Source organism: Bufo bufo, chromosome 6, assembly GCF_905171765.1.
Source record: "Bufo bufo chromosome 6, aBufBuf1.1, whole genome shotgun sequence".
NCBI lineage: Eukaryota > Metazoa > Chordata > Amphibia > Anura > Bufonidae > Bufo > Bufo bufo.
In genome coordinates, this window is record NC_053394.1 from 153,726,178 (window position 1) to 153,753,535 (window position 27,358).

Sequence of the window (27,358 nt, forward strand, 5' to 3'; positions counted from 1 at the left end):
TAGTTTAATTGACATCCCGCAGGCTGGATACACAAGCCACCTCTAGAGGCATCCAGTGCATGTGCAATGAAGCCAGGTGCTCTGCATTTGCCGGATGCCACTTCAGGTGACTTGTGATGATGTACCCAGTCTACTAAACATTAATTAGGCCAGGAGGAGAATCGGTAAGTTTGACTTTTCCAAGGAGTAGCTCCTCCCCCACGACTCCTGAAATGGATTACAATACGGCAATCCAAGTGACGTGCTCAATTGTTAAGAAGATAAAAAATGTATATTACTGTGAAGCTGCCATCGTCCTGGTTAAGAGGGTGGTGGCAGTTTATGAGCCTAAATCCTGATGACTGGTTCCGTTGAAAGGGGTTCTCCAAGATCTAGAATATATTTAGCTCTAGCTGGGTTTGGCTGGAAAAAGATAAAACCGTCATTACTGATCACTTCTGAGGCCATTGATTGGCAGGCAGCAGTGATTTGCTTGTAGACGGCAAGTTACATCTCTGTTCTGGTGGGCCCAGATGCAGCGGAGACTGAAGGCATGGGGCTTCCAACAAGGTTTGTGTTTTGTTTTGTTTTTGTGTTTTTTTTCTTCCAATTTTATGTCTGGCCACCTTTTTTAACTTTTTTTTTTTTTAGATCTCACACAATCCCTTTATAGTCTTCCCAACCATTTTCTTTATTGCTGCAGTGCATCCTTGCCAGTTGTCTTCTATTTGTAAATGTCTTCTGTTTTAGGTATACAGCTCCAATAGAGACCTAGGTGTCTCCATGACAACAGACTACAAACAGTATAGTCTGACCCTAAGGCTGCGTTCACACGGGCGAGATTTCCGCGCGGGTGCAATGCGGTAGGTGAACGTATTGCACCCGCACTGAATCTGGACCCATTCATTTCTATGGGGCTGTTCACATGAGCGGTGGTTTTCACGCATCACTTGTGTGTTGCGGGAAAATCGCAGCATGCTCTATATTCAGCGTTTTTCACGCAACGCAGGCCCCATAGAAGTGAATGGGGTTGCGTGAAAATCGCAAGCATCCGCAAGCAAGTGCGGATGCGGTGCGATTTTTCACGCACGGTTGCTAGGAGACTATCGGGATGGAGACCCGATCATTATTATTACCCATGTTATAAGGGAAAATAATAGCATTCTGAATACAGAATGCATAGTAAAATAGCGCTGGAGGGGTTAAAAAAAATAATTTAACTCCCCTTAGTCCCTTTGATCGCGCTGCCCGGCTTCTCGTCTGTCGCCTTTGTTGAACAGGACCTGTGGTGAGCATTCATTACAGGAACAGGACCTGTGGTGACGTCACTCCGGTCATCACATGATCTTTTACCATGTGATGGATCATGTGATCACTGGAGTGACGTCTCCACAGGTCCTGTTCCTGTAATGAATGCTCACCACAGGTCCTGTTCAACAAAGGAGACAGACGAGAAGCCGGGCAGCGTGATCAAGTGGACTAAAGGGAGTTACATTTTTTTTTTTTTTTTTTTTAACCCCTCCAGCGCTATTTTACTATGCATTCTGTATTCAGAATGCTATTATTTTCCCTTTATAACCATGTTATAAGGGAAAATAATACAATTTACAGAACACCAATCCCAAGCCCGAACTTCTGTGAAGAAGTTCGGGTTTGGGTACCAAACATGCGCTATTTTTCTCACGCGATCGCAAAACGCATTACAATGTTTTGCACTCGCACGGAAAAATCACGGGTGTTCCCGCAACGCACCCGCACATTTTCCCACAACGCCCGTGTGAACTCAGCCTAAAATGATACTCCATTTCATTGGACTTCTACTTGTTACCAACTTATATTCGCCTGGTGACTGACAACTAGAGATTAGCAAGAAGTAGGGAACACATGGGGGTAAGTGAGACTGCAGGATCAGACTACATGTTTGTAGTCTGTTACTAAGGCGATAAATGGCTCTGCATACTGTTCACTGTTTGTATATGTGATATGTATAACTGTGCCTAGAGGTTGCATTTTCTCTTGGACTTGACTGGTCCTTTCCTCTGCTGTGTATATCCAGATTTCCTGTTGATAAGCCCTGTCTGTGGTCATGTGCTGGTCTGGACTGGTTAGATATGGGATGGGTCAGTGGGCACAGTTCATCCGGCGGTGAGCTCATGGGCATCCTGTCTGGTTATATGTTGTGATCTTAGGGATCAGGGATGATGAGACTCCACAGGGTGGGTGTGCCCCGACTTTTCTCTGTCCGTTCTCTAGGACTTTCTGTAACCTCAGCAGATTATTATTATTTTTTTCCTAGTTTGGATGGCTGGTCTTGGTCAGCTGATCATTGTCTTCCTTCCACTAGAGTGACCCATCCGTGTGCCTCGGACAGTCCAGCTTCATGCCTGGTGTTTGAAACTGAGTGTTATGTGGGTGATCCCAAAAAATCTTAGACTAGACTTCTGATGCTTACCCGTTTACCACTGCGGCTAACCCTCTCCTGAATGGTAAAATCTGTTAGGCCCCTTGCAGACGAGCGTTCCTCCTGCAGCGAGTCTGCATCGCAGCACCCGGCCTGACCTCCCAGCATTGACTGGATTCACATAGCATTATATTGATTTATGATGCTATGTATCACTTAGGCGCGGACCCATTCATTTCTATGGGGCCGCACGACGTGCGACTCCGATCCGGAATTGCTGACCCGCACTTCCGGGTCCGCAATTCCGATCCTGAAAAAAATAGAACATGTCCTAATGGCGGACAAGAATAGGCATATTCTCTTGCCGGCAATGTGCGGTCCGCAAAATGTGGAACGCACATTGCCGCTGTCCGTGTTTTGCGGATCCGCAAAACACACACGGATGTGTGAATGGACCCTTACAGTTCTGGAATGTATTGGATAACACTGACATCATTATACCAATGTTAACCAATACATTCCAGAATTGTAAGGGTTACATAGTATCATAAATCAATATAATGCTATGTGACCCCCGGCAGCGCTGGGGGGGTCAGGACGGGAGCTGCGTTGCGGACTCGCTGCAGGAGGAACGCTCGTCTGCAAGGGACCTTACATAGACACTTTACTTCCCCCTTAGGGTATGTCTGTAGGCAAATCCTACATGTTTCTACTACCTGGTCTGTATCAGAAATCCAAGGCTGACTCTGGAATTTCTGCTGTGGATGTGCAGGTTGATGTGGCACCCATCATTTATTGGTGCCAATCCAACGGCTTTTTTTTTTTTTTTTTTTTTTTTGCAAATGTACAGTAATATAAAGCATGTGAATTATTCTGATGTGTTTTTTTTTTTTTTCTCTGTGGCACAATGTGTCAAATCCGGAGCATGTGAAAGGGGCTTTAGGCTTCCTACACACAACCATATTTTGTATACGTGTCTGACCTGCATTTTTACAGATTGCACATGGACACATTCACTTCTATGGGCCTGCAAAAAAAAAAAAAGACTAACCGCACACTGATATCACCCCTGTGTCCTATTCTTGTCTGTATTGCGGACAAGAATAGTAATTTCTAGTACTGAGTGAGAAGAAAGCCTGTTGCGCGTGGAAAGTGTCCGTATTTCGCAGATCCGTTGTTTGCGGGCTTAAACATGGGCGTGAAGCTATGGGCCAAATGCAGCGAATCCTTCCACAGTTGTAAAAGTCCCAACTGCATAAGGGCTTATCCACACGACCGTGTGCTGCTCGTGGTCGTATTGCGGCCTGCCTACGGCGGGTCCACAATACACGAGCATCGGCCGTGTGCTTCATGGATGGCAGACCCATTCACTTCAATGGGCCCGCAATCCGGGAGATGCGGAACGGAAGCACTACGGAGTGCTTTCATGGGTTTTCTGTCCGTGCCTCTGCACCGCAAAGTAGTAGTGCATGCACTACTTTTCTGCGGTGCGAACAGATCACGGACCCGTTCAAGTTTAATGGGTGTCGATCTGTCTGCGGCCACCGCACGGATGTTGCCATGCATTGGGGACCACAAATTGCGGTCCCCAATGTATGGAACGGCCTGAGCTCTAAGGCATTGATTTTGTCTGTAGCAGTGTGTGTCTGCAGAGTCTTGGTGTGTATTTAGCAGATTTTCAGCGTGCTGCGGAGGGGTAACGCTTAGCATTTGGATGTTTGTGCTATACACATGCACACATAAGGAGACCTGACACATACATAGTCTTGGGGTGTGCAGTGTCCAGGCAAGGAGCAGATTGCAGACGCTCAGCCGTTAGGTCTTATGCAGCAGGCGCTGGATTTCCAGGCAGGCAGGAGCCGGCACAGCGTGGGTTAAAGCCTCCTTGGCAGCGGGTGTGCTTGCTGCAGCTCCTGCGCCGCCTCTGATTGGCTGCTGAGAGGTGAAATGGAAACCACACTAAACTTTTGACCCTGTAGCATTTTCTTGGGAGCCGCCTGTAACTGGTGGTGGAGCGGCCTCTCCTTTCCTGCAGCTTCTGCTCAGTGTATGGAGCCATGGACTCCTGATCCTGCATGTTTCTTCTTGTTGTTTTCCATTTCATCTCATTTACTACTAGATGTCTACGTGTTCCTGAGCAGCGCTGAGCTGACATATAAGATCATGACCATCGCGGTCAGATAGCGAATAGAAAATGTATCTTACAGTCACGACACTGTTTTACTGAGGTGTACTTACTAGGTTTCTTTGTGTCGCGAACGTCTATGTTGCATGGTTGTCTGTAAGGTGGCTCCATTGGAGGTCCATGACTACCTGTCTGTTTTGTGTCATGCCATCCGTAGTAATAGGGACAGTGGGCAGAGCTGGTAATACAGGGGGCACCAGCGACTGCCATGTAGCCCCGCCCTAAGCGCTAATCTACACAATTGAGCCATATATTTTATTTATTTTTTCTGTTGACCAGCCGAGACCAGTGTCCTCTGATCAGTAAATGAAGCCACTATAGTAACCAGGCTCAGGCGCTTCAGGTTGTTACTCATTTTAATTATTGTCATTTGGTCATTGGGAAGTTGGAGAGACATGGATCGCCTCAGTGGACACTCAACTGTTCTTCTCACCATTAGTCTCTACCTGTTGTGAATGCACCTTCAGCACTTTGCCCCCTAATTACCCCCTTCCCCCTCATTGAGGAGCCTCCTAAACGCCAAGCCACAGCTTCTTTCTCTTGGCCGTATGCCAGACGCATCCACGAACAATGGCTGGAATATGATTAATGGCAGATCCTGTGCCCCCTCTTGTGTGGCTGTCCCTCTGTATCGGCAGGATAAAGGGCCCCCATAATAGTGTGTGTCTGCCTCCGGCTTCCTTCATCTGTTCCCATGGCCTCGCTGCGTTGTCGGTAATACTGAACACTGCTCTAGAGATGAATTATACATGTGGTGATACCATATCTGATGTCTTTCACTTTAAGTTTCTGGCTATCTCCTGTACTTGTGTCATCAAGTGCGTTAAATTTTGATGAAGAGGAAAATGTCTGAAACTCAATGAGCTTAATGTGTTCCTATACCTTGCGAAAACATATGTCATACTGACATGTTAAGTTTTGAGTAGTGGGGATCAGAGTACTGAGACCCCCATTGATCACTAGAACGAGAAGAGAGAAGTACTCGCATAACGTGCTCTCTTTGCATGGACTCAATAGGAAGTCTATAGACACTTATTGAATCCATCTACTGCAGCGCTATGTCAGCTCCTCACTCTCCTTGTTCTAGCAGTCGGGCCAGGGTCGAAACACTTGGACCCCAACAAGTCAAAACTTGATGTCTCACTATGTATGACATATAAAAAAAAAAAAATCTCAAAGTATAGTATATATATTTTCTCCTGAGCCAGCCATGGCTTCCCTGACCTGAAATGACTCAGTGATTTATGAAAGTTCATATCTGATCGTTGGTCTATTGTATTTTACTCATGAGGGTGTGAATACAGTGCAATACAGCCACGATCAGCTAGGAACTGTTAGTCAATTCTGGTCAGGGCATCCGAGGTCAGCCCTGTAGATGCTACCAGCACACGATGTGTGTTTCTCGGCTTGAGCGCCGTTGTGTTAATCAGCCCTAAAGAAAGGAATTTATCGTTCCGAAGCATTATGTGGAAACTTTAGTAGAAAATGATCAGGCTCTGATCTGCAGGATGTATGACTCTTTCAGTACTGCTGTGAATTACCAGGCCTGAGAACGCTTACAAAATGGTACAAATTAAGGCCTCATGCACACGACCGTTCCGTTTTTTGCGGTCCGCAAAAAAACGGAAGCCGCCCCGTGTGCCTTCTGCAATTTACGGAACGGACGGCCCATTGTAGAAAAGAAATGCCTATTCTTGTCCGCAAAACGGACAAGAATAGGACATGCTATATATTTTTTGCGGGGGAACGGAGCAACGGATGCGGACAGCACACGGAGTGCTGTCCGCATCTTTTGCGGCACCGTTGAAGTGAATAGGTCCGCACCCGAGCCGCAAAAAGTGATCCGCATCAGAGGCGCATAACAGCGGTCGTGTGCATGAGGCCTTAATCTGTAGTATACATACAAGGGCTTCAGAGCTCCATAAACAGCAGCACCCGCTGCTATAGGTCTGTCATAGCATAATGTTGAGGGCATTATACAATGAAAGTTCACTGCTGTGATTGGATGAAGTGCCGCCTCCTGTGATGCCCTGCAGGGAGACTGAGTATATCCCGATCTGCTCCCTGGCTGGCTCGCCACATCTACTCTTGATATGTGGAGATCATTTCATGTTGCAAATAATACATACCACCTAGAATCCAGATAATGGAATATATCTCGTTTGTTTTATGGATTCAACTGGGACATTGTGGTTATACCTGGAATGGCTCAAAAGTTCAAGTACCTGGATGGATCTAGGTGCTATAAGTGGATGTGATATTTTATTCCAGAATGGATATTCGCACGTCTCGTACGCTGAAACGTCTGAGAGACTAGGTGTTGGATTAGTTAAATTGTGCTTGGGACATTTATTTTGGGAAGTTATTGTTAGTATATATTGATGGCCTGTCCTCAGGACTACACTGCCAGTCATCACGGAAGTCTTGGCAGCATAGTGTAATTAGAAGTACTGCACCGCTACTGCAAGGGAGACGACCCGTAGTGTAATGAAGAGGATGCAGCACTCAAATGGAGCGACGCCTGCTCTTCAAAACAGCTGATTGGCAGGGGTGCCGGGTGTCTGACCCCACGGATCAGATATTGAGGATCTACCTGTCCTGAGTATAGTAATCCTAGTTGATCACAGCAGGTGTGGGTGCTCGTCAGGGTTTTGTTCCTGGCTCCACCTCCTGGAACACGATTCGTGTCAAACAATTCAGACAGCACTCCGGTTTTTTATGATGCTTAATAGATTTTTCTTGGCTGGACATGGTGGTACACCATATCCTGAGTATAGGTCATCAGTATATACTGCAGCACAATCCATTTGATGCAGCTTCGGAGTTTGGACTACTCTGGTGTCATGATAACCGCCATGACAGCAGGGCAGTATGGAACGTAGTGATGTCAGACTCTGGATTTGGGGTGGCTGGGGCCTCTATTCCTGACTCTTATAAATGTGTAAACTTCTGACCCTGCTGGATTTTACCATCTATAATCCATTACGTACGACTGTCGGAATTGCGCCATTCCCCTCTCTGTGCTGTGGTTTATTCTGTTTGGCTGCATCGCCTGACAGCTGACATCCATCAGCTCTAATAGGCGCCACGCAAGTCTTCTCCGTTCTGTGTCGGTCACACATGTGCAGCACATGTCCGCAGACGCTGCGCGCTCATCGTGCGAGATTCCTGACATCTCTTTACAAAGCATTTCCTGCTAAAATACAACTGAACCTCCCTCTCAGCCCCCGAGATGTCTCATGTGAAGTGTTAATGTCATTGTAAGACGTTTTCTGGCTTCTTGGTTTGCCGTATGCGTGACAGATGCCCCAGCCATTGATGGTTAATGTTAAACCAGCTTTTCACAAAGCGCTCTGTGTCATTCTTCATTTAAATTTTTTTTTCTGGAATTTCGTTAATTACCGTCTATAGATTTATACTTTTTTTTTTTTTTTGCTCTGTGGGGTCATTGATGGAGCGCCCCCTGTAGGCTGCGCAGACAGGAGATTGTGTGGTATCATTTTCTGTCATTTTCAGGAGAAGGGGGCCTCTTTAGTTAATTACCCGAAGCCCGTCCCTTCCTACAATGGTGCTGAGGCCGGGGCTCCTATTCTTTGGCTCAGGCCTCTGGTAATTATGACTGAACCACAAGAATGCAAATCCCTGTCTGGCTGCAGCGAAGGGAATTTTACACAAACTTTGACTAAATATGGAGGTTTCCAGCTTCCTGTCATCAGAGTGGGGTTAACCACTTCAGTGCGGAGTCAGTTGTAATGCTGACCATTGGTGGCTTTTCCAGCCTCTTCGTACAGTAGCATACGGTAATGTCCGGTTGGTGTGCGGCCAGGGTCTCAGTTAAGCCCTGTTTCTGGATTGTAAATTATTTTTTTATAGTTTTCACTTCTGTCACTACTATGGACAATCTGGGGGTGCAATAACGATAATGAGGTTCTGATCATACAGCTGCTGGTTCTCACATACTGGTTTACGGTGTTATTTACCACGTCTACAGCAGTTTTACTCTCCTTGTTACCATCAGTTTTTTTGTTTTGGCACCTGGGTCCCTTGAGTTTATATGAACACACCCCAGACAAGAATCTCTCTACGGGTGTCGCCTTCTACAGTATCCAGAGTGTGTAGGGTGAAACCGCATCCCTGGGAGGTGAATGAAACTGAGCTTCATACAGAAACTGTTGCTCAGTTACTACAGCAAAGCTAGATCACAATGGGTTAGGCCCCTTTCAGACGAGCGTGTCCGGATTAGGTCTGGATGCGTTGTGGATGCGTTCAGTGACAACTGTGCAATTTCGCAAGCAAGTCTATTCAGTTTTGTTTGCAATCGCGTTCAGTTTTTATTGTGCAGGTGCAATGCGATTTAATGCGTTTTGCACTCGCGTGATAAAAAAACTGAATGTTTACAAACAACATCTCTTAGCAACCATCCGTGAAAAAACACATCGCATCCGCACTTGCTTGCGGATGCAATGTGATTTTTACGCAGCTCCATTCACTTCTATGGGGCCAGCGTTGTGTGAAAATCGCAGAATATAGAGCATGCTGCGATTTCACGCAACGCACAAGTGATGCGTGAAAACTAGGGATCGACCGATTATCGGTTTGGCCGATATTGAGGATTTTGAACGTTATCGGCATCTATTTTGCCGATATTCCGATAACGTATTGGGAACACAGAACGCGCTGCTCTCGGCGCTCTCTGTGTTCCCTCCGCAGCACAGGGGAGAAGGAAGCCGTGTCTCCCTCCCCCTGTGCTGCTGCCGCCAATGAGAGGAGAGAACATAGAGGAGGGGCGGGGCTGTGGCCGCTGCGCCACCAATGAAGATAAGCCATTCATTCATATACAGGAGGCGGGAGCTGGCTGCAGAATCACATAGCCGGCTCCCGACCTCTATGAACTGTAGCTGCGATCCGCGGTAGTTAACTCCTCAGGTGCCGCGGATCGCAGCTACAGTTCATAGAGGTCGGGAGCCGGCTATGTGATTCTGCAGCCAGCATGATTGAGAGACTTATCTTCATTGGTGGCGCAGTGCGCCCCCAAGCCCCCCAGTATGAATCATTGGTGGCGCAGTCCCCCCCCCCCCCCCCATCCCAATCCCGGCCAATAGTAAAAACATTGGTGGCGCAGTGCGCCCCCCCACCTAGTATTACTCATTGGTGGCAGTGGCCACAGGATCCCCTCTCCCGTGCTCCTCCGATCGGAGCCCCAGCTGTGTAAGCCTGGAGCTCCGATCGGTTACCATGGCAGCCAGGACGCTATTGAAGCCCTGGCTGCCATGTTCAGCTCCCTGCTGCTGTGTGCACTATGCACAGAGCAGCAGGGACAGTGTGATCTCCTATTCACCCTGATAGAGATCTATCAGGGGGAATAGGACAAGGGTTCTAGTCCCTAAGGGGGCTAAAAGTTAGTAAAAAAAAAAAAACACAAAAAATATTAAGTATAAATGAAAAAGATTTATAAAAAAATAAATAAAAATACACATTAACAATAAACAAAAAAATACACATTAACAATAAACACTAATTTTTAGCAGATTTGTGTAGGAATTTTTTTCTTTTCTCAAAAATGAAAATTCCCAGAATATCGGTATAAATTATCGGCCTGAAAGTTCACAAATTATCGGTCGATCCCTAGTGAAAACCAACGCTCATGTACACAGACCCATTGAAATGAATGGGTCCTGACTCCGTGCAGGCACAATGCGTTCGCATCACGCATTGCACCCGCACAGAATACTCGCTCATGCAAAAAAGGGGCACTTAATATACCATACTGCAGTTTCCCCCAGTTCTCGGTTTTGGGGTAGTAGAGATGCTCCACAGAGCAGTGTAAATGACACGTGTGTTAAACTTGTCCCAGCGAAAGTGGATCCGACGACGTTGATATTGCTGAATATAGAAAATCGGGGCCCAATCCCTGCCATTGGGACGCTATTGCCGGACCACCATAGCTTGTTTGTGTGTCCATTATTGCTACACACAGAATTGCCTTATCTGGATTAGCACAACCTGCGTTATAGGCGTTCGTTGTGGTCACCAATATGTGGTAATAAAGTTACAGAAGTCAGTGTAGCGAGTTGATAGCAATGACCCGTAGCTTGTGGAAACAGTTGTATACGAGAATTTCTCATTTTATTCAATGCCCGGCATACTGTTATCGCTCCTGCCGCGTTCTGCCCGGATCCCTATTGAGCGCTGCCTCCATACTGCAGCCTTGCGTGTTGTGACATGATATGACATACCTGCACAGCTACTCAGGATTGCACGTGGAACGGCATCCTCCGACAAGACCCAACGTGGCCTTGGGACAGGAGGGAAGAGCAGTAGGTGCAGCTCTTCTCAGGTGCTGGGGGTGGGTACAAGATGATGGGAATTATCTTTCTGACCAGATAAATTTACTCCAAAAAATGGCCGTTGCCTCGTAGAGGTCATCCTTAATTTCAGTGATTGGTTGAGAGAGAGACACTGGACACGTGCCTGTCTAAAGGTATTATAATCCAGTTAGTGAAACGTTTCAGTCTTGGAAGAAATCTTTACATCAGGATATTGGGGGAAAGGATTCAGTTGATGTACCACCCACCTCTGCAAACTGTCACTGAGCCCCTCCACTAAGTCTAAGGGCTACACATCGACATGTCGCACGACAAAAAGGGAACAACTACATGGTGACATGACCATTGTGCAACTTGTCGCCGTGCTTGTTCATCGGGTAATCGGCAGCACCTTTACAGCGACAGATCATTGCTAACTAGCGTTCCTACAGACGCTTGTTAGCGATTATGTAGCCAAAGCTCTGCCAGTTTAAAGGGGCCTAAGGCATCTGTTGCTTCATTGTTGGTCAAAAGTACTTTTAATCCAAATGTAGATGAGTGTTAAGTGCACTGAGGGTGGGACCAAGCCACTGTGTTTTTCTCCAGAATGAGCTATTGGATCGCTATGTGAAAGGTATCATTCAGCTGAGCAAGCCCTGCAAGATATTGTGCCTAGCTGTGAATTTTCTGGTGACAGACTTCCTTAAAGCAGGAAGAGCAGGGCAAGTGCAATACCATAAGGTGGAGGAGCCTAAGGCTACTTTCACACTTGCGTTGTTCTTTTTCCGGCATAGAGTTCCGTCACAGGGGCTCTATACCGGAAAAGAACTGATCAGGCATATCCCCATGCATTCTAAATGGAGAGTAATCCGTTCCGTTTGCATCAGGATGTCTTCAGTTCAGTCGTTTTGACTGATCAGGCAAAAGAGAAAACCGCAGCATGCTACGGTTTTCTCTCCGGCAAAAAAAACTGAAGACTTGCCTGAACGCCGGATCCGGCATTTTTTCCATAGGAATGAATTAGCGCCGGATCCGGCATTCAGAATACCGGAATGCCGGATCAGTCGTTCTGGCATGCGCATGCGCAGATCGGTAAAAATTTGAAAAAATGTACAAGACGGATCCGTCGGTCCGATGAGAAGCGGAGAGACGGATCCGTCCTTGCAATGCATTTGTGAGACGGATCCGCACCCGGATCCGTCTCACAAATGCTTTCAGTCAGCGGCAGATCGGCGGGCAGTTCCGACGACTGAACTGCCCGCCGGATCACACTGCCGCAAGTGTGAGAGTAGCCTAACTCCTGTGTCATGGAAGGTATGAGCCTGGGAGGAATATCTCCTATACACATGGAAGAAGAGCAGGTCTGGGATGACTGGCGTTATTTATAAGCACAAGTTTAAAATTGGACTTGTGTGATCTCCTACAGATTATAGCATATTCCTAAAGTCATGGCTGGAAAAATCTCCAACGCTTGACCCTACAAGTCAACACCCAGAGAATCCTTTTTATATTTCACTAAATGTAATTTTCTCCTCCATAATCACATTGCTAGGAGGATTTGCTTCTGGCCTCTCCCTCTTCAGGTCCCCCTGTCTATAAATGAGGTCATTGTGTACTGGGAACAGGAATGTCACTACGTAAACACCGGCCGAGGAGCATGCACCCCTCAATGAGCAGACCTGTGAAGAGAGAAAATAACCAGATGGGACAAGGAGTACAGCGACAAAGTGGAGGTCACAACAAGAGCTGAAGTAATCGCTGCCACCAAATCTGATCTCCAGAGTAGTCCAGATCCTACACAACTACAAGACTGAACATAACTGCTTCTGGGAAAGATGGATGAAGACCAATATGGCCAGAATGACAGCCTTTACTCAACTTCTGTTATTAAGCACCTCTGTCTAGTTCTCTATGCTCTCTATTGCTCTATCACTAGGAATGTTTGCTTCTCAGGAGGACAGGAAAGCTGGGGAACGACCTACAGCTCAGCCTTTCAAAAAGTACAGTCTTGAACGTTGTGAAATAGACTACCAGAACCAACGTCTCCACAACCACTTCAGCTGGATCTGCCCTCTGGTCAAACTAATACCCTGAGGGCAGCTATTAAATAAGAGTCCCCCAGATCAGCAATGTTAGAGGACACTGCTGCTTGATACTGATTGATATAAACCATCTAGTGCCGGCGTCATACAGCAATTAAATCTAGGAGTGGTGGGAGATGTCAACGCAAACCACAGGAAACTACGGGCTGCCATCCTTGAGGAGGACAGATTAATGCACTGGTACATTTAACTAAAGAAGAGGAAAGCCTCACATAAATCCAGGGAGCTTGCAGGGCTGGGCATATCCTATCGGGGGGTACCCTGTCGTTACAAATGATAAGACCTGATATGTAAAACTCATATAATGTATGTTGGGGGAGTGTATTTAGGAAATGCCCTTTATCCCCCTGCAGAGTTGTCTGTGTATATCATGATCGAAATGCTGATATTTGTGTTCTGTATTGTTCTTGCAGGACACTGGGTAGGATGACCAGCACGCAGGACCACAAGGCCTTGTAGCTTTAGGTCTCCTTCGGCTCAGGTGAGTAGTGCCGTGATGTTTTGGGGGTTGCTGAACTGTAGGGGGACACCAACGGCTCTGGTAACTGACATCTGAGATTCCTGTTATTTTTCCGCCATGGTGTTAAAGTGGGTGGATGACATTGTATATTTTTCATGAAGCAGCTCAGGCCAATTTCACCATGGCGTTCATCTTTTCCGGCAAGGAAACAGCATGCCGGATCAGTACTACAGTTTACACACGTGCTGCCAGAAGTCCGCCCGGCCCCATTCACTATAATAGGACCTGTCAGAGATCTGGCCACAGCACAGCAAGTATGTTGAGAGGAGGCCGGACAAAGAACGATGCGTGCTCTCTTTACATACAGTTGCAATCTAAATTATTCACACTACATTCCTCTCCGACCCCCCCCCCCCCCCCCCAATTGCAAGTTGGCTTTATTAGGAACATTTGCAAACCTTTACCCCTTTGCAATAAACCAAACAAAAAAAAATATTTCAATATCTCAATTAATAGAAGTGGTTTCTCCAAATGCAACATTTTTTTTTTTTTTTGGAACCACATACCTGCGTTTATGCTGCATTTCCTTCCAGCATGAAAAACATACAGCAGACTTAAAGGGCTTGTGTAGCCAGAACATACTGATGGGTCATCAATATGTGATCGATGGGGGTCTGACTCCTGACGATCAGCTGTTTTGCTTGTATCAGCACTGCTTCCTCTTCATGTCGCTTGCAGCTGTGGCGCACTGTAATTACAAGTGTTTGTGTACCATTCACGGGAATGGAACAAGTAAGTGTTACTACACCGCAGCCGAGACTTCCGAGACGACACGCAGCGTAATCTTGAAAAGGAAGTGGCCCACGGACCCCCACTGACCAGATATTGAGCTATCCTGAAGATAGGTCATCAATATGTACTGGCTGCACAACCCCTTTAAATTACATTAATGTAACTCAATTTTGTAATTGATGTAATTCAGTTTTGCTGTGTGTGATTTGCATTTTGTTTTCCTTTGTTGGAAGGAAACGCAGTATAAAAACAGGTCTGCCGTCCGCATTTTTATGTGGGCCATTTGAAATGAGTGGGTCTGCATCTGATCCGCATAAGAAAGTGTCCCTATCGTATTATTTATTCCCTTCGTTATTGATATTGGGTATATATATGTGTGTTAAATGTTGTTTGCTGACGTGAGGAAACCCCTTTATCGTGTACACAAAGTTAATAAAAGGCACTTAAGGCGGGTTTACACGGGCCGTCAACAAACATTCGTTCAAAGGCTCATTCTAGATAATCCGCTTGTGTAACGGTGCCGCAGACCACCCGATGATTGAGCAAAATGCTCATTCATGGGGGGGAAATGATATTTCATGTGGACGACTCAGTCATTGTTTCTGGGCAGCAGATCATGGTGTATGAACAGTGGTCTGCTGCCCAATGATTTGGTATAGGGAAGAGCGATAGCAGTAGTCCTCATACAGTGGTTGTTTTAGCAGCTAATTGTCAGGAAGGAAAGCTTTTGTGACAAGTGTGTGCTCGATCACTGCAATCCAGCAGCGGTGGCCTTGCTTGCACACTGTAGGAAAAAGCTCCGGCCTATGCACACGCCCACAATCCCGGCCACCAGAGAAGCCAACACCTTTTCCTTATAGCGTGCAAGCACTGCCACTGCTACTGAATTGCAGGGTGGTCGTAACCCCTTGATACAAGCAATGTATAATGTGATGAAAAAAATGAATCGAGCCAGCAAAGTAGGCAATATGGACAATCACACTACATTAATACGTGGTATTAAAGGTGCTGTCCGCTTTTTTTATATTGATAACCTATCAGGATTGGTCATAAATATCGTATGAGCGCCATGTTCTCTTCTCTGTTTACCTGCTCGCTGTTGACATGGCAGTGGCGAGCAGGTGTAATTACAACTCCGCAGGCTCATGCACTTGAATAGGAAGGAGTTGTCCCATTGAAGTGAATATTGGCCAATATTTGGCTCATAAGTCTAATTTGCAATGGGGGTTGAATAATTGCCACTGGAGTCCCACCCATATCCTATTCAGGGTATCGCCTATGCAAATATGGCGGAAAAATTCTCAGATTATCCTAATTCCTATTACACAGCTTTAGGCCCCATGCTCGTGACTATATTTTTAGCCTGCATTTTTTTTGTGGCTCAGATACAATCTTATTAATTTTAATGTGGCTGCAAAAAAGATAAAACATGTCCTATTCTTGTCCGTATTGTGGACAAGAATAGGTATTTTTAATATTGGGCGGGATATGCAGAAGGGGAAAATGGGGGATGCACACGGCTGGGATCTGTGATTTTCAAGACTGCAAAATTGATGTGTGCATGGGGCCTTGTGATGAGAGAAGATTTTATCTATATCGCACAATTTTGCCTTCCACATGTGTTTATATACCACTGGGAGCGGCCTACTTGGATGGGGGGCTGCATCACAAGAGTTCCTGTATTCAGTGGGGATACTCGCGTTTATGAGCCATGGCTGGACAATATCCTGACCACGACCTGACCTCTCCCTCACCCTGTAGATCATGGGGGCAGGTTCTCGGGTCACTGGAATAATTAGGTCGTCGCTGGTCACAGATGATCCTGAGTAAGAGGATTTAAGGGGAATGAACACATGGTCGGTCATCAGTGCAGACTCTGTGTCCAGTGGTAAAAAGTCTGGTACTATATAAATATGTTCCTCCTTATGGCTGTTTGCTTGGAATATACACTGCGTGCAGAATTATTAGGCAAATGAGTATTTTGACCACATCATCCTCTTTATGCATGTTGTCTTACTCCAAGCTGTATAGGCTCGAAAGCCTACTACCAATTAAGCATATTAGGTGATGTGCATCTCTGTAATGAGAAGGGGTGTGGTCTAATGACATCAACACCCTATATTAGGTGTGCATAATTATTAGGCAACTTCCTTTCCTTTGGCAAAATGGGTCAAAAGAAGGACTTGACAGGCTCAGAAAAGTCAAAAATAGTGAGATATCTTGCAGAGGGATGCAGCACTCTTAAAATTGCAAAGCTTCTGAAGCGTGATCATCGAACAATCAAGCGTTTCATTCAAAATAGTCAACAGGGTCGCAAGAAGCGTGTGGAAAAACCAAGGCGCAAAATAACTGCCCATGAACTGAGAAAAGTCAAGCGTGCAGCTGCCAAGATGCCACTTGCCACCAGTTTGGCCATATTTCAGAGCTGCAACATCACTGGAGTGCCCAAAAGCACAAGGTGTGCAATACTCAGAGACATGGCCAAGGTAAGAAAGGCTGAAAGATGACCACCACTGAACAAGACACACAAGCTGAAACGTCAAGACTGGGCCAAGAAATATCTCAAGACTGATTTTTCTAAGGTTTTATGGACTGATGAAATGAGAGTGAGTCTTGATGGGCCAGATGGATGGGTCCGTGGCTGGATTGGTAAAGGGCAGAGAGCTCCAGTCTGACTCAGACGCCAGCAAGGTGGAGGTGGAGTACTGGTTTGGGCTGGTATCGTCAAAGATGAGCTTGTGGGGCCTTTTCGGGTTGAGGATGGAGTCAAGCTCAACTCCCAGTCCTACTGCCAGTTTCTGGAAGACACCTTCTTCAAGCAGTGGTACAGGAAGAAGTCTGCATCATGATTTTCATGCAGGACAATGCTCCATCACACGCGTCCAAGTACTCCACAGCGTGGCTGGCAAGAAAGGGTATAAAAGAAGAAAATCTAATGACATGGCCTCCTTGTTCACCTGATCTGAACCCCATTGAGAACCTGTGGTCCATCATCAAATGTGTGATTTACAAGGAGGGAAAACAGTACACCTCTCTGAACAGTGTCTGGGAGGCTGTGGTTGCTGCTGCACGCAATGTTGATGGTGAACAGATCAAAACACTGACAGAATCCATGGATGGCGGGCTTTTGAGTGTCCTTGCAAAGAAAGGTGGCTATATTGGTCACTGATTTTGTTTTTGAATGTCAGAAATGTATATTTGTGAATGTTGAGATGTTATATTGGTTTCACTGGTAAAAATAAATAATTGAAATGGGTATACATTTGTTTTTTGTTAGGTTGCCTAATATTTATGCACAGTAATAGTCAACTGCACACACAGATATCCCCCTAAAATAGCTAAAACTAAAAACTACTTCCAAAAATATTCAGCTTTGATATTAATGAGTTTTTTGGGTTCATTGAGAACATGGTTGTTGTTCAATAATAAAATTAATCCTCAAAAATACAACTTGCCTAATAATTCTGCACTCCCTGTAGTCTGTTACTGTGTAAATCCACAGGGGATATATTACAATCTGTTATTGTATGATATATCCGATCTCATAGGTCCTAGGTCTTAACATATAGCCTTTAACTGTATAATATACCCCCCCAATAACCACTCGCTGTAGGTGTAGTCTTTTTGTATAATATATTCCCACTTCCCAATTTCTTAAATTTTTCCATATTTGTCACACTTAAAAGCTTCAGATCGCCAAACTACTTTTAATATTGGACAAAGGTAACCCAGCTATTGAAGGGAAAATGCTATTCAGACCTACCTAGGCCTGTGTGTAAAAGTAATTGCCCCTGAACTATTAATCAACTAGTTAATGACGCACATCCAGACATGATCACTGCCAGACCTGTTGAATGCAAGCATCACTTAAGACCCTATAAAACAGCCTGAGGTTCGAGTGATAAACACTTCAATCGGTGCTCGTTTGTATTGGCCTATAACACATGCCGATACAAAGTAAATGGGGAGGTACGATTGCAGTTGTAATGATTATCGGCAGTACATCTGTTACACTGAGATGTGCTGCTGATAATCGCACATCTTTTATTCTGATGAAAGATTTAAATCGGTTGACAGTGTTCTTGTTTATTGGCTGATCGGCAGCACTGTTATACAGACAAATTATCCTATGAATGCTTGTTCCCAATATCACTCATTCTAACTGGAACTTTAAATAGAACCTGTCTGGCAAAGTGAAATGGGCTAGATGGTCCCAAAAGTAGTACATAATGTCAAATTCTTTTAAAGGGGTTCTCTGGAAATTATTAAAAATGGCCGCTAACAACCTGCCCAAGAATGCGAGCTTGACCAGTTGTCTCCACTTGCAGAGCTGCCTGAAGGGACGAGGCCTCACTACACTACTCTTTGGCACTTGCATATACTACATATTGGTGAGTTTTCCTGTCAGGCTGCTCAGCCATGATGTCCTATCATAGGCACGATCTCATCATTACCAGCTATTGTGGAACAGTGTAGTGAGGCCTAAAAGAAAATGTCCACCTGTCAGCTCATGACCTAAAGCTTAAGCGCTCTTGGGTTATGCAGCAGGACAGTGATCCAAAACATACAAGGCAAATAAAAAGGAAGGTTTTGGAGTGGCCAAGTCAAAGTCCTGACTTGAATCCCATTGAGATGTACTTTACCACTTGGCATAATAGCCTGCCTGCATTCACCCCAGACCCCCAAGGGGCTTAGAAACCCCAGGCAGGACCCCTGCCCAACATTACAGGTCCGTTCACATGTCCGTATGTGTTTTGCAGATCCTCAAAACACTGACACCGGCAGTGTGCGTTCCGCATTTTGGAGACCTCACTTCGCTGACACTCATAGAAAATGCCTTTTCTTGTCCGCAATTGCGGACAAAAATAGGACATGTTCTATTTTTGTCCGCAATTGCGGACAAAAATAGGACATGTTCTATTTTTTTAGGGAACCGCGGATACGGACAGCCCCATTGAAAATGAATGGGTACGCACCTGTTCCGCAAAATTGCCGATTGGATGCGGATCCATTTTGCGGACCTGTGAATGGACCCTAAAAAGTAACTACACTTTATTTTTTATTTTTGATATGTCATAGGAACATATCAGAAGTGTTGATTTGGCAGGGGTGTCCAGGCGCTGAGCACAATGGTGAAGACTGTCTCAATAGAACGTCTTCACTACCGTTCTCAGCAGTGAGGAGAAGCTGCGCACTGATGAGCTCTTCAGTCTCCTTGTTCTAGAGTCTCTCAGCACTCGGACCCCCGCTGATCAACACTTCTGATATGTCCCTAAAAGTTTCAAAAGCTGAAGCCCACCAAGAAGCTGCTTATCCGGTCAGGCGCCACCCCTTGAAGATCACACGCTGCTGCTCGAGCCTCTTCAGTTTCGGAATGGTGTGCTGAATCAGCCTGACCAATAACAAAGCTCCTTGCAGTACAGAGCTTTGTGATTGGTTATTTCAGGCACTAGCAGCATTGCTGTGCAGTTCAGAGTGCCCTGCGCTCATGAATGGTTGATACTCGGTAGACTTTCTTTTAGGAAGTAATATGTCCTGAACTGGCGTCTGACGCTTGTACAGGAGTTATTGCGATCACAAAGCCTGTTGTAAAATAACCCCTATTCATAACCTTTTGCTCTGACATAGCGCCTGTTGCTAATTAATATTTCTCTTCTCAGCCACTTGCTTTGAAAGTCAGGCCTACTAAATAATGTATATCGCCTACATAGCTGCTTACTTTGGATGTAGAGCCTATTACAGTATAATATATCCCCTCTTATAGCTTTTTGCCCTGTATATTGAACCTATTCCTGTATATACTATCACCCTAGTTTTAGAGGCTGCTGCTGTATAATATATCCCCTTTTGTAGCTGCACGCTTTGAATATTGAGCCTATTGCTGTATATAATATTTCGCCACTCACCATAGATATAGAGCCTGCTACTGTGTGCTATATCCCTTCAGTCGCTGTGGACGTTGAGCCAGTTACACTCTTAGACTGTATGTAGAGCCTCTTACTGTATCCTCTAGTGTGTGTGTATATAATATATATATATATATATATACTCTTTTACACTGTATTCTGTATCTCCTCTTGTAGATGCATGCTGTGGATATGGAGCCTCTTACTGTATATAATATATCCTCTTGTAGCCATTCGCCATATTTTATAGCTACATGCTGTGGATATGAAACCTCTAACTATATATAATATATCCTCTTGTAGCCCTTCGCCATATTCTATATCTCCCCTTATAGCTGCATGCTGTGGAAATGGAGCCTCTTACTGTATAATATAACCCTTTTAGAGCAGTTTGCTCTGGATACAGAACCTATTCTTTTGTAATGCCCCACTCACTTTGATATAGACTGTATAATATATCCTCATAGCTGCTTGCTCGGATTTAGCACCAATTCCTGTATAATACAGTATATCCCCTCTAATGGCTACTTTGTGGATATATGGGGAGTTACTGCATAATATGTCCCTTTCACCTGCCTACGTGGCTGGGGCCCCTGAAGTTGAGTGCCAGGGGTTGTCTGGGGCCACGTCTGGAGAAGATAACGGAAGCTGCACTTGGCACATCCTGGTTCCGCCTCGCTCTGTTTACGCTCCTCTTGTCCTGTTTGCTCTCTCTGTTTGTGTTGGATCCCGGGTTTACCAACTGCTGTTCTCCCCTTCTCTGTGGTTTATGTGCCTGCGATCATGGGCCCTTGTCACTTCAGGTTGCTGGGGCCATTACACAAATTGTTAGAATTTAAAGGATTAGAGCTCTTACCCCATCCCACATCCCTTCGCTGTGTCTTGCCTAATCCACAATTGGTGGAGGATCATCACAGGTGCACTGGGAGGAGGGTCCATACTACTTAATCATGGATTATTTGTTAACCATCCATAATTCATACAGGGCCCCCCTGTTCCTTCTGGGAATTGATGTATACGGTGTAAATAGATAACCCATATGACGTTTGCGTCACTGTTATATCTCTATGTCCTTATCACAGTCAGGATTGTTCTGGAGCTGCCTTTCTCAGTAATAGTAAGCTGGAGTCGCAGACGAAGGCAGATGATTCTCTTTGAATAACCTTGGGGATGGCGGGATGCTGTTTGTTTACTGATAGGAGTGATGAGCAGATACTACAGCATGAGGCACGGTGGAGCCATCTGCTGGGGACAGGATAAGGTGCACCCAGCCGACCTCACCTCACACTGATCATGGACACAAACCCAAAGAGTGTGCAGCAAGGAAAGTCTGGAGCAGCCATGATTTACACTATTTATTATGTCGGCTTGTAAGGGCCAGTTCACAAAGATATATTATTATTATTATTATTATTATTATTATTATTATTATTATTATTAATAATAAAAATATTACAATTTTTTTTTGGTTTTTTTGGAGCGTTTCTTCTTCACTATTAGCTCCAAAAAAAGTCTCAGAACAGCTTCTCATTCATTTAAATGGGAAGCAGCACTAGTTTTTTGTTTTTTTTTGTTCCCCCCCCCCCCCCTTTCGTTATATGTCCATGCAGTGTTTGCTTGTTTTCTCAAAAGCTGCACAAAAAACACGTGTGAATTCCACGCTCAACTTTGTAGGCTGATTTTCAAAATCCATTGAGTGAATGTACCTTAACACTGGTTTCTGACTCCTGAATTTTTCTCTGGGCTCAAACCCTTTATCATCAAAGTCTAATACGCGTCTGACCACTGGTACAATGTATGACTCGTGTCTGTTACTGGAATAAAGTGCTTAAGCTGCTGCTGCTTTCATTTATTTTGGGGGTTCAGCCATGTGTCATTATTGCCTTTTAGTAAGCTTCTCCTCATCTTTTGTCTTGCAGCTTCTGATGTTTGTTGACAATGAGTGGATTAGGTGAAAACTCCTTGGATCCTTTGTCGTCGGACACCAGGAAGAGGAAGCCCTCATTGTGTGACACTCCTGGCCCCAGGTAAGACTTCCCTTATAAGCCTGATGGCTCCAGGAGTGTGTATCAAGTTCCAGGCTGAGGCACCTACATCCTGCCAGACCTCTCATCTGTATGTTTTAATAGTGCAGCCTTAAAGGGTTATCCCAGGAGTAATGTAAAAAAAATTAAATCTGACATCATGACAATTTCTAACAAAGGTAGAACCAGCCCTGTACCTCACATGGGTCCAGAAATCTCCCATTCATTGCTCTGCTAGATTAATATCAAGCTGCAGCTCAAGGGGAGTGTCTCTTCTGCTTCAGCTAAGGGGGCGTGCCCATTCTGCTGTAGCTCTCTCCCTATGGTTAGGTCTACACAACAACTTTTTTTATAATGGTAGTCTATGGTGTCGCACTGCGACACGACAGTTGCGGAAAAATCTATCTCGAATGGATTTTTTGTGACTGTCACACGTCGCAGTGCGACACCATAGACTATCATTATAAAAAAAAATTGACGTTCAACAAATGTCGTTGAGTTTAGGAGGCAGTTGATGGATGAAACTGAGCATGTGCGGCCATCTCGGTGAGCAGGACAAAGAAATATGAAAATTCCTACAAGGTTTTTGGGGTTTTGCTATTACGGCATTCACTGTGCACTAAAAATGACATGATGTCCTTATTCTGCGGGTCAATACAGTTATGGCGAAATTTGTAAAGTGCTGCAGACCTCAAATTGTGGACCGCCAAATGGAGTCTGTGACTCACATCAGACTGTCCGCAGCGCAAAAAAGTAGTGCATGCACTAGGGGTGGGCGATATAGATGATATGTGATACAAACTATATAAATTGGGCCAATGGTAGAGATTTTGTTTTTATCGCGGTAGAACGTGGCATGCGCCGCTCTCGGCACGTACCATGTTCTCCTGAGCCGGCACTGGAGAAGGAGGGTGTCCCTCCCTCCCCACTGCGTGCGGCTTCCGCTGACCACCAATGAGGGGTTAATTGCGGCAGATCACGGCGCGCACTAATAGAGGCCACGTATGGGATATGGCCAACATATGCAGGTAGCTACGTTTGTATTCAGGCACATTAACTATATTCATTGGTGGCTCAGTGGCCACAGTCCCTCCCTCCTACTCCCCCTCTTCTAAGTATTAATTGCAGGCCCCCCCTCCACACTATTAAATCATTGGTGGCAGTGGCCCCAGGGTGGCAGCTTCTGATCGGAGCCCCAGCAGTGTAATCGCGGGGCTCCGTTCGGTTACCATGGCAGCTAGGACGCTACTGAAGCCCTGGCTGCCATAGTCGGCTCCCTGCTGCTGTGTGTACTATGCACAGGGCAGCAGGGAGAGTGTGAAGTGCTATTCACCATAATAGAGCTCTATTAGGGTGAATAGGACAAGGGTTCTAGCACCTAAGGAGGCTAATAGTTATTGAGTAAAAAAAAAAAAAAAGAATATATTGCACATGCTTTAAAATTATATCGCAATATAGGTTTTAGGCCATATCGCCCACCCCTAGCATGCACTACTTTTTTGTGGTGCGAAGGCATTCACAGAAAACCCACGGAAGCACTCTGTAGTGCTCCCATCCGTGCCTCCATTCTGCACTACATCTCCCGGATTGCAGGCCCATTCAAGTGATGCGGGGTGCACACAGCCATTGCCTGTGTATTGTGGACCTGCTGTTACGCAGTACGGCTATGGCCGGAATTTTTTTAAATTTATTTTTGCAGTGCAAAACTGACTTTGCAGTACAGACTTTTTGATTAGGGTGTTTTGGTTACAAGGTAAAAAAAAAAAAGGCAAATTGCATGGTTTATTTTTTCAGTTTGTGCCTCTATGTATGTATTTAACATATCTTTTGGCACTGGAGGAGCTGAATAATAGACCCCTTCCCCAAGTAACCCAGCATCTGTGTTCCCTGCGGAGGCTCCGCAGTGACTGTGCTGCATGTGAAGTGCTGGTTGATGGTTTGCTGAACATTGTCTAACTCTCTTCCAGTCTGACCTGTAGCGGTGAGAAGAGGCGACGTGAACAGGAGAGCAAATACATTGAGGAACTGGCCGAGCTAATCTCCGCAAATCTCAGTGACATTGACAACTTCAACGTGAAACCCGATAAATGTGCTATCTTAAAGGAGACTGTCAGGCAGATTCGCCAGATCAAGGAGCAAGGTACCCTTCCCATTCTGACTACACATGTCCAGGTGCGGACACTGAGGATGCCCCCTTTGTTTGTGGTTTACAGGCATTTTACATATCAGGGACTCACGATGTTAAATACTGAGAACCAGTATAAGAGAACCAGTAACTTCTGACATGTCTGTTTTAGTAATTACTTGTATTTCCAATGGGACCATTTATTTATTATTTCTGCTAGAATTCTTTGCAGTTTGCAAAGGCAGTCTAGAAGGGTGGTGAACAGTTCGGGTAGTGTCCCTGCACAGTCCTAACACAGGTAGCGCTGATTGGATAGTGTCAGACTATTCAGTGACCACCCCCCCCCCCCCAACTGGTAACACTCAGCTGGACCTTCATTGCAAACTGCTAGCAATTCATTCATAAATTCTAGATGGATTAATAATAAATGAATTAGGGGTGGGCGATATGGCCTAAAATCTATATTGCGATATAATTTTAAGCATGTGCGATATATATAGCGATATATTGTTTTCTATATTTGGGGGGGGGGGGGGGGGTGTTTAAACTTTTTTTTTTTCCCCCTTAAGGGCTAGAACCCTTGTCATATTCACCCTAATAGAGTTCTATTTGGGTGAATAGGACTTTACACTCTCCCTGCTGCTCTGTGCACACAACAGCAGGGAGCTGACCATGGTAGCCAGCCTCTGATCACCCACCCTCCTCCCTCCCCAGTATTAATCATTGGTGGTAGTGGCCACAGGGTCCCCCCCCATCATTGGTGGCAGTGGGCAGTTCCGATCGGAGTCCCAGCAGTGTAATGCTGGGGCTCCGATCGGTTACCATGGCAGCCAGGACGCTACTGAAGTCCTGGCTGCCATGGTATGTTAGTGAGCAGCATTATGCTCCCGTGTGCCGTGGCCGCCGGGCGCTCCTTCTCATAGGTCTGTGCGGCGCATTGCTAATGCTATAAGCATTAGCAATGCGCCGCACAGACAGAAGAAGGAGCGACCGGCGGCCACGGCGCACGTGAGTATAATGCTGCTCACATACCATGGTAGCCCGGACTTCAGTAGCGTGACTCCTGGCTGCCATGGTAACCCATCGGAGCCCCAGCATTACACTGCTGGGACTCCGATCGGAACTGCCCACTGCTACCAATGCAGAGACTGAAGAACATTCCCGGCACCCGACCTCTGACAGGACGCTGTGATCCACGCGATTAACCCCTCAACTGAGGGGTTAATTGCGGCGGATCGCAGCGTGCAGTCATAGGGGCCGGGATATGGCCACAGTCCCTCCCCTCCCCCTCCTCCTCCTACTCTGTTCTTACTGGTGGCCAGCGGCAGCCGCGCACAGTGGGGAGGGAGAACATGGTGTGCGCCGAGAGTGTGATCATTCACTACCGCTGGTGGTCATATCTCGGTCTGGCGATATGCACAAAATCCATTTCGTGGCACAAATTTATATTGCATATCGCCTATATCGCCCACCCCTAAAATGAATGGTACAGGATAATAAGTATAGATGTCCCAGAATTATTTCGTAGGGGTTACCAGTAATTTTTGTGTTTTTCTGTTTGCTCCCTGCCTTCCTGGATCCATTTTGTGTTTATTTTTTATTTCCTATAGCCGTATGAGGGGTTGTACTCTCTAATGACACATTTACTGTTGCATAAAATTTAGTGTGAAGCTGGAAAAAAAAAATCAAAATGAGGTGACAAATTGGGGGGAAAAAATGCCACGGTTTTGTTTTTAGTGCATTCCCTGTGTGGTAAAATTGACCTGTTACCCCCATCTTCCTGGTCAGTACATTTACAATGATACCACATTAAGGCTACATTCACATGACGGTGGAAAAAAGGCCATTAAAAATGGCAAAATGGTCCATTTATTGATGGGCTTTTCTTTCCCACTGATTCTTTTCTGAGAAACAGTGGTTGAAATGGTCCTCTTCAAATGTACGGACAAAATAACGTGTCCTTTGTTTTGATAGCAGTTATTCTGGCTGTCAAAAAACTGCAAACGTGTATGAAAAAAACCCATTCAAATCACCCCTCTTTCCCTATAATAAACCTAAAAAAAAATCAGGCAGCAGTGCCTCTTAAAATGCAAGTAGTATTAAAATCTAAAAATATTTTTCCCATACTGCACATTGGGCAAAAAAATGGCCGATTCGCTGTTTTTGTAGCTTCACCTTTCCAAAATTTTGAAAACTGCTCAAAAATTCATAACACCCCCCCCCCTTCAAAATGGTATCACTGAAAACTACAGATGGACGCACAAAAAGAGTCCTTACACAGGTCCGTAGATGCAAATATGAAAACAGTTACGGGGATCAGGATTTTTTCTTTATGAAGTATTGATACACTAGAAAAACTATATAAATGTTTAAATTTCTGTTTGGAATTTTCTTTCAGCTTTACCATTATATTGTCTGCAACAGAAAATAGTGCCATTAGAAAAAAAAAACAACAAACCCTCATATTTCTATATGAATAGAAAAATAACAGTCATAGTCTTGGGAAGGCAGAGGGTGAAAAACGAAAATGCAAAAACTGATAATTATGTAGTCCTGAAAGGGAAAAGAGGGGGATTTGAATTTTTATATTTAAACTTTGTTTCTTCACAGAGACAAGGGCTTTTTGTATAGAAGCAACCGCTTCCCCAATCTCCACACAGGGAAGCTTAGCGCAGTGCTACTGGGGAATGTTGCTTTAGTTGCCGTGGTCACAATTAACCATTGCATCTGAGAGGTTTATTGTCTGCGATTGGCATTATCGCTGATCACATACATAAGACTGTCTGCTATTGGCGTGATTGCGCACTTTAGCCCCAGGTGTCCGCTGTTTAAAACAGAAGAACCCAGTGGCTATGGCGCCTGCTGATCCCATGAGTGGGCACCATCAGTAAGGACCCTACTTCTGTCGTACATGTATGGCACTGGTCGGCAATAGGTTGATGTTTGAATGTAGAACTTTCCTGGAGCATCTGCCCTTGTCATTGTTGTGCTCAGTGCCCCTCGGTTCTGTCTTTTTATTAGACCTGTTTCAGGATACCAATCACCAGTCATCTTTATCTTTCCTTTGCCATCTGACTGG

The 27,358-nt window shown here is 45.3% G+C and overlaps 1 protein-coding gene across 2 annotated transcripts in view; it reads left to right on the forward strand.

Annotated features, from left to right (window-relative positions):
* Positions 1 to 27,358, forward strand: part of NCOA3 (nuclear receptor coactivator 3) — a 74,240-nt gene that overhangs the window by 16,248 nt on the left and 30,634 nt on the right. For both annotated transcript variants that reach the window (XM_040434573.1, XM_040434575.1), the window contains exons 2-4: positions 13,386 to 13,453; positions 22,050 to 22,157; positions 24,122 to 24,294. In XM_040434573.1, the coding sequence (XP_040290507.1) occupies positions 22,069 to 22,157; positions 24,122 to 24,294 (262 nt within the window). In that variant the 5' untranslated portion in view covers positions 13,386 to 13,453; positions 22,050 to 22,068. The remainder of the gene's footprint in view (positions 1 to 13,385; positions 13,454 to 22,049; positions 22,158 to 24,121; positions 24,295 to 27,358) is intronic.